A 15,219-nucleotide genomic window follows, 5' to 3' on the forward strand; every position below is an offset into this window, starting at 1 on the left:
GAAACAATTTACAATGTTAAGTGTAGTTATTAGATATGATTTGCTAATTGTTTGAGAGTATTCAAATTCTATTTCTGATGAGAATAATTATTGGTCAGATTTTATTTACCTATTTGAGTGCAAATAAATAAATAAAGAAAATGATAATAAAGGATTCATCATTTCACATCCATTTTTCTACTCATTTTCGTTTTTATTGAAGTGGGATTATAAAATTTCTAAGTGTCTATTTAGAAGAAAAATTATAAAAGATTGTGAATGGGAGAACTCCATACTAATATGTGGAGAATGAATACTCTCAATTGTAAAAAATAATTGAGAGAATAATATAAAATCTAGACTATTTAAATTGTAAAAGGAGGATAGGATTGAAATTTGAAAAAAAAGGAGAGAAGTTAGTTCAGAGTTGAGATCTAAAAATTGAAAGAGAAAAAAATGGAGAGAATCCATTCTCGAATATATGATCATATAATAATATAATAATTCAATAATGTATTTCATATTTAAAACATTTTCTATTGTCAAAAAAAATATTTAAAACATTTTTCAATTTATGATTTAGAAAAGAAAAATAAGTTTTCCTTCTAAAATTCTACTCCCAAAATATACCGTAAATGCTCAACATTATTATTCCCCATAATGCTTCAAAGTTTGGTTCTTCTTATGACTAGTTAGAAACATATATGGACTTCATCTTCCCCATATTCTTCCATGCATGCATGTGGTCGATGATCTTGTGTCGTGTTGGCGTAGGCGTTTGGGATAGAGATCCTTCGCGTAAAAAGTGTACAATTAAATTTAGTCAAATTTTAATGATATATATTTTTTATCAAGTAGTTTAATTGCTAAAATTTTACTTTTTAAAGCAAAATAATGAGAATATCAAAGTTCGAACTCAAATCCTACATTTTATATACAATGCACTTACCAATTGAATTATACCTACGTAGACTTTTTCTTTTTTTCTCAATTGGTTATATATAATAAAAATATTGAACGATCAAACCGTATAATTAAATTCAAGTCAAATGATTATGATATTATAGGTGAATATGATATATATTTTTTTTAATATAAAAATCTTAGATCGTTGCCCAAAAAGGAAATCTTAAGGTACCAAATTGTAGTCTAAGATATCTTGAGGTCTAAGTTACCCTATTTTCATCTCATAATTCTTCCTCTCTACTCCACACGTGTCCTTCAAAATGTTAACCATTTTTTTTTTATAATAAATAAATACTGTATTATTATATAGAAAAAAAACTATATTAATTTACGATTATCTATATCTATATCTATAACAATATATATATAAAAAAAAACTTGAGTTTGGGATGAATTTTTTATTATTCCATAATTGCATTTAACTTCCTCTAACTATCTCTCTTTTTCTTTTATTTTTTTTTTATATTTCATCTATACTATATATATAAAGAGTTTTGGTGTGAACTTTCTTAATACCAACAATATCCTTGAGTTTTTTTAATCGCAACAAAAATCTTTTATTAACAAACTCACCATAACATAAGACACTTTTTTTTAGTAGCAAAATTTTTTTATTAACAAACTCACCATAGCATAAGTCATATTTTTCTTTTGGACATAAATTAAACACAGACAGTTTAGACCGCTAGTTTTTTAATAATTTATTTAATGTTATACCTACATCCAAATTCAAGAAAATTTTAGAAAGCTCTTTTTATTTTCTTGACCAAACTTTGCAAAGCTTATATCAAAATATAAATTATTATTATATTATAATCCTGTAAAAAGAATGGTTATCATAATAATTTTTTAGGTTAATTGTTGTGCACCGTCGGTGTAAATTTTTTTTACACATACATCCAATGACGTGTTGCCACATCACTTGATGAATGTGACACATCATGTGTTTTTAATTACCATACATGATGTGTCGTTATATTATTGGACGAATGTGCAAAATAACTTTACACTGACAATGCATATAAATTAAATTCATAATTTTTGACCAATTATTATTTTTTGACCGAGACCAATTTTTTTTTGAAAAATACTTTTGACCAATTATTATTATAACTCTAATATAAAAAACAAACATTACTATAAGATAATTACATTTTGTAACAGAAAATATAAAAAAACAACCATATGCTTGAGGTATAATCTCTGGTTCCGTTTTAAGCTAAGGCTAATTTTTGCCATTTTCAACTTCCTCCAACTTCAATTCATCAATCAGGTTCCATCATTTCTCTATTAGATTTATCTGTCTTTTTTCTATTTTTCCCTAATTTTTTGGACTTTTAGGGTTTTAGGTTTCGATGTTTCTTCATGTTCGTCAGGTTCCCCCTTCTTTTTATGTTCATCACCTCAATTAATTTCATCACTGTTTTCTGAATTTTTTTCTTAATTGATCAAAAGGGTCATAGAAAATATGGTTTTTTTCTGGTGGGTTTTGTTTGATTTGATGATATATAATTGAATTGAAATTTGAAAATAAAGGATTTTTTAAAATTTGAAGTTGGATTTATTTGGAATTTTTTCACTGTTATCTATTGTGAATTTTTTTCTATAAAGTTTTAATTTTTCAATTTTTTGATTCTGGGATTTTTTTTATATAGGGAGAGGTTAATCATGGCAACTGCAACAATGGCTACTGCAGCAGGTGCAGCAGCTCTTTTGTACTACACATTGAATAGGAAATTGCAGACTCATAGCACGATTGATGAAGATGGTGATGAAAGTGGTAGTGATGCACCAACTGACGTGCGGTTTCGTGTTACTCATAGGTTAATCCAAGCGCCTGCGACATGGTTGGAGACAATTTCAACATTGTCTGAAACTCTTAGGTTTACTTATTCGGAGACGCTTGGTAAATGGCCCATTGGGGATTTGGCATTTGGTATCAGCTTTCTTCTCAAGAGACAGGTAATGACAAATGCAGATTTTGGTTTTTGTTGTTGCCTTGGTTTTGAAGCAACTGAAAAAGGCATGATAAACTTTGGAGTTTTGTTTTTGCAACCTAACCTTAATAACTTTTGAAGCATAGATAGGATATAGCATCACGTATATATAAAACTTAAGTACTAAGTAGGATATTGACTTAAAAGACAGTTCATGTTTTTTAGGGAGAGCTATTGTTGCGTAGTTATGATAGCGGTAACCCGCGTATTGTCCCTACCCACATAATTCGGTAACCCGCGTATTGTCCCTACCCACATAATTCGCATAAAACTGAACATCACTGGCATTGATGAATATAATTGAGGTAAATAAAGATAAATGGATTGTATACGATTGGCCAAAACTATGTGAATTATGTGAACTTTTGTAGCCGTAAATAACATTAATGGATGAGTGAGTGGTTGGTGTGTCAATTTAATGCTTACCAGTGGCCCTCTCAATACAAAACTTATCTCCTTTGAACTTACTATTCTCACAGATAATTGGCAATTTTATGAGTTTTTTGTTGTCTTTTTTAATCTTTCTCGACATCACAGCAATGGATCGGAGTTTATAATTTATTAATTTTATGTACTTAGTAATATTTTTTTGATGAGTAATTGTCCTATAATATTATTGTTGGATTTTATGACTTGAAATAATTCCTGTTTCTGCTATCAAGGAATTAACATGTTTACAATTTTCTACAAAATAAGTCCCCTGTTAAACCACAAGCTCTTACAGATAGCCCATGCAGAATTATGTATTGATCTTAATCTAAATCATATGTCAATCAAATTTTAAGATCGGTTAATTTTATGACATTCCTGGAAACGTTGCATTCATTTATTCGCCTGGAATCCTGACAGCTGAATCTCTCATCAGCTTAACTTCACATATGTAGGTTGCTCTGAAATTTTGGTTTTGTGTTAGTTTAAACTTTTCATATTGAGGCATAAGCCACAGTTTGAGAGTAATCAGGTATCTGCTTTTTCAATGGTTTAGCTCAGAAGTTATGCCATGTTTGTTTGGGTTTTGTGCCCTCCAAAATAATCCGACTATTCCAAAATTCGTGCGATTTTGGAATTGATTCCTATTAAGAATGAATTCTTATGGAAGTAACACACTTGTAGCTTCTGTGGTGAAGAAAATTGACTTTGAGATAAAGCTTAATGATTTTCCAGAAAGACCCTACAAGCAAGACTAAAAATTTGACTATTTGAACTTGTAACTTATCAAACGTATCCCAACAATTGCACTACAAAAGTCATTATACTAGATGAAACCTTAAGTTACTAGACTATTAATATCCACAGAACATTAGCTTTGTTTTGACATGTAAAATTGGTTTGAAGTATGTGATTTTGATGCTTTCTCTTTTTCTACGTCTTCAGGGGAACTATCATGTTGACAGTGTATTTTGTGGTAAGGACAGTGTACAGCTGAAAGGGTCCGAGATTACTGCTGAACTTAAGCATCTGTTAAACTTGCTGACTCTGTGTTGGCATTTTTCAAAGAAGCCCTTTCCCTTGTTTCTAGAAGAAACTGGTTACACTGATGAGAATGTTCTTCTTCGGGAAGCGAAAGCTGGCGTAAGTCTTATTTGAATTTTTGGGATAACTATAAAATTCAATATCTGTATTTTAGATAGAGGAGTGGAATTCAATTTTATTTTAGATAGAGGAGTTCTTCTTTTCGTTCCTTTTTGTGTGTTTTTATGCGAGTGAGGAATAGGAGGCCACAGTCCAAAGGAATCAGATGAATAAATAATACTTTCTAGCGTATCAGTAGCTGTATTTCATTTTGTAAAAAGCAATATATGTGTAAACGTACTTGTTGATTTGTCATGCAGATTTTGAAACCAGCTTTTACAATCATTGTTGATCACAAGATGAGGCGTTTGTTATTGTTGATTCGTGGCACACATAGTATCAAGGATACTCTAACAGCGGTTACAGGAAATGTGGCACCATTTCATCACACTGTAGTTCATGAGGGGGGTGTTAGTGATTTGGTTTTAGGCTATGCGCATTGTGGAATGGTTGCTGCTGCACGTTGGATTGCAAAGCTTGCAACTCCTTGTCTCCTTGAAGCACTTAGTCAATACCCAGACTATGAAGTTAAGGTGAAGTGTTTCTTTTTCATAATATCCTTACCTCTTTGACCAGGTCACCCCTTTAACATGTTTCTACCATGATAATAGTTTGCTCTTTTAATATTGTGATCATGTATAAATACTCCCTCCGGTCTCATATATAAGCAAAAATTCTTTTTTCAGATTCACTGAATAATTAATGTATCTGGTTCATATTGTGGACCAGATACATCAGTTATTCAATGAATCTTTGCTTATATTATATGAGACCAGAGGGATTATTAAGTAGTGCTTGTGATACCATACATTGTAGTCATCTTGGTTTTCTTCCATATTTTTTGTTAATCCCATTCCCTGAAGAGAAACGGTGACTCTGGAATTTGATAACAAAAGTTGTTTTCTTAGTTTTTGAAAGTATTCAGTTTGTACATTGTAAATATGTTGTTTGGCTATTCAATTTATGTTTTCTGGCTTTTGTCAACCTATATAGGATCTCTCACGCACGCCCCTTTTCTTGTTCATATAGGAAGAAGATTTGAATTGTTTCTCTAGTTTTCTGTCTAACCTTTTGAAGGTCTTTTATGTAGATTGTAGGACACTCTTTAGGTGGAGGCACAGCAGCAATTCTAACATACGTATTAAGAGAGCAAAAGGAACTGTCTGTGGCTACATGTGTTACATTTGCACCAGGTCAGTTTGCTACTGCAGAAGCTATATTTTCTTGTTTATATAATTCTTCATTTATTAGAAAATCGTAAGAATATTTTGTTAGTATCCTAGAATTCTTTTTGACTTATATTAGTTTACAGTTTACACAGTGTTTCTCTTGAAAATGACATCTTCTTAATCATGCAGCTGCTTGTATGACATGGGAGTTGGCTGAGTCAGGCACTAGTTTTATTACTTCTATTATAAATGGAGCTGATTTGGTGCCTACATTTTCTGCTGCATCTGTAGATGACTTGCGTACTGAGGTTGTGATTCTTACGTTTTAAACAGACAGACATACATATATTGGAAAATGTTTTTGTGATCTTGTTTTGTTGAATGGAAAAATTGAAAGAAAATGACTGATTGATTTAACGTCTCTTTCATCCTTGATAAAATGAGAAAATAAAGTAATACTGCACTAGAAAAATCAAGTAATATTTCACTAGAAAAATCAAGTAATATTGCACTAGATGAGTAAGATCGAAAAATATGAATTTGTCTTCACGAAATTTGTGTCGTCTTTGTTGTACTGGTTGTGCTCTTAGTCTGTGTTTTGTATCACATTGATAGATACTATTCAGAGATTGATTATTTATTCAATTTTCAGGTGACAGCATCAGCATGGATAAATGACTTGAGGAATCAAATTGAGCAAACAAGAATACTCAGTACTGTCTATCGTTCTGCCTCAGCACTGGGTTCTCGCCTCCCATCTATTGCAAGTGCTAGAGCAAAAGTTGCCGGTGCTGGGGCTATGTTACAGCCAGTTTCTAACGGCACCCAGGTACTCTTTCTTCTGTTATATAGAATCAATCCCCTCGTCTCCAGAAGTAGGACATGGAAAATTAACTATGCATTGTTGGGAAAAATTGGCCGCATTTTTATTTGTCTTTTATGTGTTGAACAAAATATATTGGTTTTGGTCCCCGTGAGCTTAGCTCAGTTGGTAGCGACATCACATATATTATGCAGGAGCCGGGGTTCGAACCCCGGACACTCCACTTATTCACCTTTAAGGTGGATTTTCTAGCCACTAGGCTACTAGACCAAAAATAAATAAATATTGGTTTTGCAATCCAGTTGTCAAAAAAGTACTTTTTATTAATGCATTTGAATCATTGACTTAACATGCAAGAAATGTTAAAAGTATTGTTTACTCTATTCTTAAGTTAGGGGTTGATGTGTTCAATCTTGTTATACAGAAAGTGTTACTACTATACATTTATTCGATAACCACATGCAGTTTTTTTTACTCTATTGTCTGAATTTTGAAAAACTGCAGGTTGTGATGAAAAGGGCTAAGAGTATGGCTCAGGCAGCATGGACACGTCCAAACCTTAACCTGACTTCTTGGTCATGTATTGGACCCCGTCGCCGAGCCACAGGTCATTCCAACTCCAAAGAAGATGGATGTTCCCCTTCATCTTCAGCCTCTGACAATGCAGAAAGTTCTGAGCCACTTATTTTTTCGCCAAGGAAGGGAATAAATGCCAAGAGCCTGAACCTTCCTGTATCTTCATCTGTAGATGAATGGTCAACTGAAATTGAATGTGAGAATGAAAGTAATGCAGATGCTGACATCGACAATGATCTCCATCTCAGTGAGAACATGATTGACCATGAAAGATATGAAGATCAGATGAGTGAAGTCGAGTTGTGGCAACAACTGGAGCATGAGTTATATGACAGACCTGAAGGTGAGGAGGCTGATGTGGCTAAGGAGATAAGGGAAGAAGAGGAAGCAGCCACAACTGAGGTAGTAGGGCAAACCCGTAACAGCTCTGCACCGGAAGTTGATGAAGTTCACAGATTTTACCCTCCAGGAAAGATAATGCACATTGTTACACTCCACTCCGATTCTACAGAGATTGAAAGTGATGGCAGCCGAACCTCTTCTACAAGTTCGGACGATAGCGAACAAATTGAGACTAAGATTGGGATTTTCCTAACTTCAAGGTCTCTATATAGTAAACTCAGACTTTCACAGACCATGATCAGTGATCACTTCATGCCGATATATAGAAAGCAGATTGAGAGGCTAATTAAAGAACTCGAGGAAGAATCTATTGAAGATCGTAGAACACAAGAAGTAATGTTATAGTCAAAAGCATGGTGAGAGTTAGATTTATATGTTTGTACCATACTACATGTCATTGGGAGTTTTTTGTCCCATTGATCCCGCGGAACTAAGTCTCATAGGAACGGCAGTTTTTGTGTTGTGCTGCATTGAGGAACTGAAACAGTGGCGATTTCTGCTGCCTAATATACTGATGGCCACTCTTATACTCATCCCCGTATGCTTTTAATATCGATGTTGGTCGGGGACATGTAATTGTAAATGGTTCCCCGGTTCGAAGTTGTTTGTAAATAATAATAAAAATGATGGTGATAAATTGAGCAGTAAAAGGTTAAAATGATTCGTTGTTATCTAAATGAAAATATTTACCTTTGTCTATTGAAAATTTGATGTATCATAATCATATGATCATTATGAGTCTCAGGCACTTCCGCTATATTCACTAACTGAAAGGTTAGAGTTGAACTCATGTGAATAATCCATTCATATTGAAAGTTTTAAGAGACAAAGACCTCATACCATGGCCCATTTGCCTATGAGCATAGAAAATAGCATAATCTATGCATTCCTTGCAATACACATGTATTCTTTAATGGAAGGTATTTGTTTGAGGTTGACAGAGCAATAAGAATATGATTTTTCTTAAGGAATTATTATTTACAAAAAGAGGTCTAAGTAAGAGATCTCCCATTAAGCAGTATTTCTGTACTCTGATGTGGATTGAACTTAACTTTACCTCAAAATCATAGTTCAAAGGGGAGGATTGTTCAATCCTATACAAACCCTCACACCAGATTTATGACTTTCGATGTGAGACTCTAAGTTGGGTTCATGAAGTCTAACTTGGGTCATGACGATTCATTCTTCTCCCTTCTTTTTTTAGGGTTCTTTCTTCCCGTTCAGTCCTGACACACAAGGATAGAACCTGCTCTGATACCAATTTATACATACTGAACCTAACTCCACCTCAAAATTATAGTTCAAATGGGAGGATTGTCCTATCCTATATAAACCCTCACACCGGATTCATGACTTCTGATGTAGGACTCCAAGTCAGGTTCATGAAGTCTACATGAAAACTAATTTGTAATTTCTCTTTTTCTCCTGAAATTGTTCAGAAAATCCCCAACCATCGGAAGATATTGTCTCGTAGTGTATGATGTATGTGAGCAACATGGAAGGGGAGAAGAGTAATCACCTTTTTTTTTCCTTTCTTTTCATGCTTTTCATTCAACATTTCTAAAAATAATGCACATGTCTGAAAATGTATTTTTGAATGGTATATTTTTTCGGATGTATAATTTTGGATAGTACAAAATTTACGAGTTTTTTTTTTTAATTTTTTTTTTTATTATGTAAACACCCAAAGTAATATTCGAGTAAAAAATTCTCCCTAAATTCCTAATAGCTCCAAACTTTGGTGGGTGATTTTTGAGAATATTATTTCCCATATGATCTCCCAATTGAGTAGTATAAGGACGTGGCAGTGATTTTTGGACATGAATGTAACACCAAAATTGAATTTTAGGAGATATTTTTATTTTAAAGTGAGATATCGTTAAGTTGAATCTTTTTGTTTGTATGAATGAATGGTCTTTTCATCTTTTGCCTTGTGAAATTTAGTAAAAGGAGGGTAATTTAGTAATGCACTTTCTTTTTAAATTCTCCAAATTTTAGGAAATCAACTCTGATAATTTAGTGTTCAACCGCTAAATAAAATTTGACAAACAATTGTTTTTCATAGGAATCGAGCTCATTATTTCTAGGAAGCTTATTAATCACTTTATAAGTTAAATCACATGATATGATTTATAATAGTGCAACTTTGAATTTGACATACATGTTGTGAGTATTAGTTATAATGTATAATTAATACAAATCCTTTTCGATGATTGTCACGATAAGGAATAGAGTGCATTAATTAGTGCTTAAGGGTGTGGTTATCACACAAAAGCTACGTTCATGGCAATAATCGTCTCATGTCTTCACATCAAATCATTGATTTGGTTTTTGATTAAACATTTTTGGTGGAAAAGTCCAATTCCGGAGTAACATGTTGCCTATACTAATTACTAACCATGTGAATATTGCTTTAAGATTTTCAATAATTGCTTAATAAATCTATCTCCACTACTTTGTTTATGAAAATTCATAGGACAGGAAAATGTAAACATCACTTGATTATTATTTTTTTATGGGAAAACACATCACTTGATTTATAACTCTTTAAATTGAATTTATGTTAAGAAAACAATATATCAACTACTTTTAAATTTAGAGTGGTGTTATATGTAGTTTTTTTTTTAGCCCTCTGATTCTTAAGAGAATGGTCTCTGATAATTCAGAATTCGACCGCGAGATATGTAAAATTTAGCTAAGAATTGTTCCTATTTAAAATCGAACTCAAGTTCTCCCGAACAATCAACATCATAAGTTAAGTATTTGCTTTGGAGAGTTTAGATGTACCAAAGCCCATGGAGTATTTGAGATAATAGTCTATTTATTTTGTACTAGTTTTTATGTAGTACTATTCTTTAGTTGACATTAGACAACGATTCTAGTTTTTTTTCTTCTCTAGGTTTAGATTTTCACTTTGATTATGTTATTTATTTTCTCTATACTGATTTTTCACAACTATCGATAACGTAACTTTTTTTTATTCAATCTAGGGATAAGGGGAAATGATTCTCTCCAGTGTATTTGTCCACTAGATTTTTTCCAGTTTCAATCCCAACCATTCAATCCTCCTCTCTCCTTTTTATATTTTTTAATTTTTTTATTGGATGGTATAGATCCCACCGGAGGGACTGGTCAGGGAGACAATGCACTCCCATAGATAAGATTTCTTACTATATGCTTTGTGGTTGTATGTTTGATCTTCTACATCATAAAAGAAGGGTGGTATTATGAAAGTGTTGTTTTCGAAAGCTTCTGGTTATAAAATACTTGATAGATACTTAAGTGTGTTAATTGTGACACAACCTCTCTTTTTTGGGAATTTCTTTGATGCACGATTTTTAATACGCATATATTTGCAATCACAAATTTTGCTGCTAAGTTTTGGCTAAAAAAATTAAAGGAAGAATCAATTTTGCCCGCTGAAATTTCAAGTCAATGATGTGTTGATACAATAAAAATTCTGTACAATGTTTTTTTTTTTTAATTTATAAGAATTTTGTACAATGTTTAACTTGCCTTATATATAAAGAAATATATAACTTAAAATCTGAAACAAATCTATTTAAAATAAAATAAATCTCACTTTATTTAAAAATATATTCAATTTAAAAATTAACAAAATCTCACACAAAAAATAACCCAAGTTTAAACCATATATCTCCACAGACATATCATCCACAAGCTACGTACACACAAGAGACTGCAAGAATTATCAGTCATTTCCCAACTAATGACATTCATTTAATTTAATAAATAAAATGTTGTTAAAAATAAAACGTTGGTGTTACACAAACATGAATGGTGAAGCGTATGAACTACATATACAACATCACAATCGTTTCTTCTGTCAATCACAATACTTATTATATTTTCTCTTCCTTTGTACTTACATAATTGATCTTCTTCTTCTTCTTCTTCATGAAGAAAAATAAATAATACATAAATCATGTCAATGGTGACCTACATGGTTACATCAGATCATTAGAGGTAGCTGTCTTATGTTAATTAAAATTCGTATTATATTTTACTTGTTACTTTCAATACGTCCCTATTCCATATTTCCATATTTAATGTTCAGATATTTCTTTCATTTATATATAATATTTAGTATCTTTTAATGATTTTAAATGATACACAATTGGTGTAATATCCGATATATAAATGAGCTATTATTTCAAATCAATGTTTCTCTTTATCACACACTTAAAAAGGAGAATTAATGGTTCTCATGAGCTTAACTCAGTTGGTAGGGACATCGCACTATGTGTGCAGGAGCTCGGGTTCGAACCCAGAACACTCTACTTATTCATCTTTAAGGTGTATTTTCTAGCCACTAGGCTACTTGACCAAAAAAAAGAGAATTAATGTGTAGATTTCTTCGCTAAACTTGAAGTCTCCCCAGAAGCTGACTTATTGACTCATGCTTCTCCTCCAAAAGGCGTTCGTGATCTAGAAACGACACAATGAAAACTTTTTTTCTTCGTAAATAATTTTCTTTTAGTTTTTTTTTAGCTTCCTAGCTAACCCAAAAAAATGTGAAACTCATTTTGTATATTTAGTCATTTTAAAAAGTTTAAATCTTTACAATTATAAAATCACATACATAAATTAGTCCCACTATTATTATTCTTTTGACAGATGTTGGTCCCTCTGGTTGGGATTGATTTTTTCCATTGATAATTAGGGCGGACTATTTGCAAACTGTTTTTTAGAATTATTAAATTAAATAGGGTTCCACACTGGAGTTTTTATCAATATTTTTATTTGGGGTAGGGATGATTAATAATTGGCTTTGGAGATGTTCACTGGAATATAACTTATAAAGTAATTAGTTGTTGGGTAATCCTTCTTCCGTCCCTTTTTATAAGACCTAACTAGTTTGGCAAAACATGAGTATTAAGAAAGTTGATTTTAGTATTAAATTGATTGACAAATTATATTGATTTTACATGTTTACCCTTACATTAATTGTAGTGCTTTGTATCAAACAAAGAAGAATTTAATGTATTGAGAAGTGAGAATAGGCTAGGCCGAGCTAGACTTTGTCAAGCCTGAGCCTAGCCTGTCAAAAAATTGAAGGCCCGAGCCTGGCCTGTGGCCTATCATAGGGTTAACTTTTAGGCATGAGTCTGACCTTTTGAAAATCTGGTGTGACCTGTTAGCCTGTTTAAAAGCCTATTTCATATGAACATATTTCAATAAATAATTATATTTATTTTTAAATATATTTATGAACTAATAAATCAATGTTCTTTTGATATTTAACATGATATTTTAGAGAATTTGACCATATATGTCATTATATTTAAATTCTAATTTATAAAAATACATTTATATATATTAAAAATTAATGTAGATTAATAAACTTAAACTACTTAAAAGTTAATAGATTTATAATTTAATCAAAGTACAAATTTTAATATATAAATAATAATCGTAGTAAAAATATTATTCATATTAACTTAAATATGTCGGCCTAGTACGCCTCAAAGACTTTTTTAATGGCATGCGGCCTGACCTTTTTAGCTAAATAGGCTTATAAAAAAGTCTTGGCCTGCTCTATTTAAAGAAATAGTTTGGCCTGGCCTGAACCTATGTAGGCTAGGTCATAGGCCCTTGTAGGCCGGCCTGACCTGTTCCCACCTCTAATGCTATTAAAAAAACTATGTAAAGTAAATAAGGGTAAGTTTGGGAAAAAGTAATTAATGTCATTGATAATTGCAAATGAGTCTTATAAAAAGGGACAAATTTTTTGTTAAACTAGGTTTTATAAAAAGAGACGGAAGAAGTACTAACTAATACTTCTGAGACGCTAATTAAAAGAATTAAAAAAGAAAGTAAAATTTGTATTAGAAAAAAATAAATTATACAAATTTTATGGTTATTTTAGTCTAAAATAACCTTATTAAATTCTTTAACTAATTAATGCCCAGAAAACATGAAAACTAATTAGCATTTTTCTTAATTGATTAAGTTCAAAAGTTGAACCAATCATTAGTTGGTTCAGTGGTGATTGACGCTGAACTTGGTAGGGATGACCGTGGTTCGATCCTCGCAACTGCAATCGTGAGGGGGCTGAAATCACTTGATGTCAGAACTGATCCCGAACCATATTCAACTAGTGGTGAAAAAAGTTCAAAAGTTGAAGAAATTAAACGGGGACCCATAAAACGTGTTGATCATCAAACACCAATAAATATAATATTTTGGCAACAAAAATGCATGGGTTCACACACATGACATATTATATATTGGTTTGAACATAAGGAGTCCTAGCCATGAACTATGCTATATGTTCTCACACCATAAACTTAATGCATTTAAAATTAACCAGGCACATATCTGAATTTGCTTTGTCTAATTACTATTTCATTAGAAAATGAAAGATTACAAACAAGGAAAAATTATAATAAACACATTACACATGTGTGAGTTTGTCTCTCGATCAATACATACAAATTTAGGCACAAGGACAAATAGTGTGTGAAAATGTCCAAGTCGAAGTCCTTATCATAACTACTGGTTAGTGCAATGAGGAAATTATATAGATACAGTATCAATTCATTAGCATGGCAATGTTTGGTCCATTCATTAATTGCTAGTTTTGTGTATAGAACCTAATGCAATTTGAGTTTGAATACGACATGGTCGGGACATGGATTATTTATTTTTATTTTATATAAAATGGAAATAAGATTATGGCAAACATTCATTTAGGCTGTCAAAATAGTAAAAAAAAAAATTGGTAATAGTTACCGGCTGGAATTCCACTTTTTAAAAATAAATAAGCAAAGTTATGCTTACAGGAATTATATATAATTTGATAATCTATTATATAAGCAAAGTTATGCTTATAGGAATTCCCTACATATATATAACCATACTAATTTCTGGAGCCTTTTGAAACCTAAATAGGTAGCAAACTCTTATGATAATTTTGACGGTGTTGTCATAGGTTACACACGAAAAGGCATACATCACTCATCTAAATGCTCTTAAGTGTCTCATGTATAATTTACACACGAGAGAGTAAAGTTCAATTTATCACAATTCAAACTCACTTCTACATTTTTCAAGTGTTTCTCTCACATTAAAGAATTTTTTTTTGGTAAATCAAAAACATCATTCGCGCAACTGCAGAGCCTAATTCCTCCAAGGTAACTGAGATTCATTCAAGAGTTGACTACTTCCAACAAATGTTTTTCCATACGCACCGGTTGGAGATCGAACTCATGACCAAATAATTAAGAGACTCAATTATCTACTACTCAATTTATCTCAAATCTTTGGTCCTTTTAATTTTTTAGTTTTGTCATAAATCTTTGGTCCTTTTAAGAAACCAATACACAATTAGTGATACTTTACTATTTGTACCCTTAATAACTAAAACTACAACATTAATTAAATAATTTTTTTTCTTAATAAAAGTAAGTGTAATAATGACTTAACTTATCAATCTTTATTAGTATTTCTTAATCTACGTACAATACTCTAAAAGGAATAAAGTTTTGGAACAGAGAGAGTATCACTTATGCCACACTATGTTGCTTCTCCTGCATTAGCATATTTAAATTAAATGTGACTTTTATTATTCATTTTGATCGGTATTTAGTTAGCTAATAGCTAATTTAATCATTGAATATATTTTTCGTAGTTAAATTTGATCCATAAAATTATAAAAAGTCATTTGAGATAGGTTTAAAATTAATTGAGATATATTACAACACATCATACT

The 15,219-nt window shown here is 31.6% G+C and overlaps 1 protein-coding gene across 1 annotated transcript; it reads left to right on the forward strand.

Moving 5' to 3' along the window:
• The first annotated feature begins 2,095 nt into the window (after positions 1-2,095).
• Positions 2,096-8,323, forward strand: LOC123884919. The gene is made up of 8 exons (XM_045934146.1): positions 2,096-2,218; positions 2,601-2,907; positions 4,317-4,514; positions 4,775-5,047; positions 5,605-5,707; positions 5,873-5,991; positions 6,336-6,512; positions 7,011-8,323. The coding sequence occupies exons 2-8, from the start codon at positions 2,614-2,616 to the stop codon at positions 7,827-7,829; spliced, it is 1,983 nt and encodes a 660-aa protein (XP_045790102.1). The 5' UTR covers positions 2,096-2,218; positions 2,601-2,613; the 3' UTR covers positions 7,830-8,323.
• Positions 8,324-15,219: the final 6,896 nt, after the last annotated feature.

This window comes from Trifolium pratense, linkage group LG5, assembly GCF_020283565.1.
Source record: "Trifolium pratense cultivar HEN17-A07 linkage group LG5, ARS_RC_1.1, whole genome shotgun sequence".
Lineage (NCBI taxonomy): Eukaryota > Viridiplantae > Streptophyta > Magnoliopsida > Fabales > Fabaceae > Trifolium > Trifolium pratense.

Excerpts from the sequence above, each read along its gene's own strand:
- LOC123884919 (XM_045934146.1), top strand. The coding sequence starts at position 2,614 with ATGGCAACTGCAACAATGGCTACTGCAGCAGGTGCAGCAGCTCTTTTG. Across the intron at positions 5,048-5,604 it reads ACCCAGACTATGAAGTTAAG|ATTGTAGGACACTCTTTAGG; the intron begins GTGAAGTGTTTC and ends TCTTTTATGTAG. Across the intron at positions 6,513-7,010 it reads CAGTTTCTAACGGCACCCAG|GTTGTGATGAAAAGGGCTAA; the intron begins GTACTCTTTCTT and ends GAAAAACTGCAG.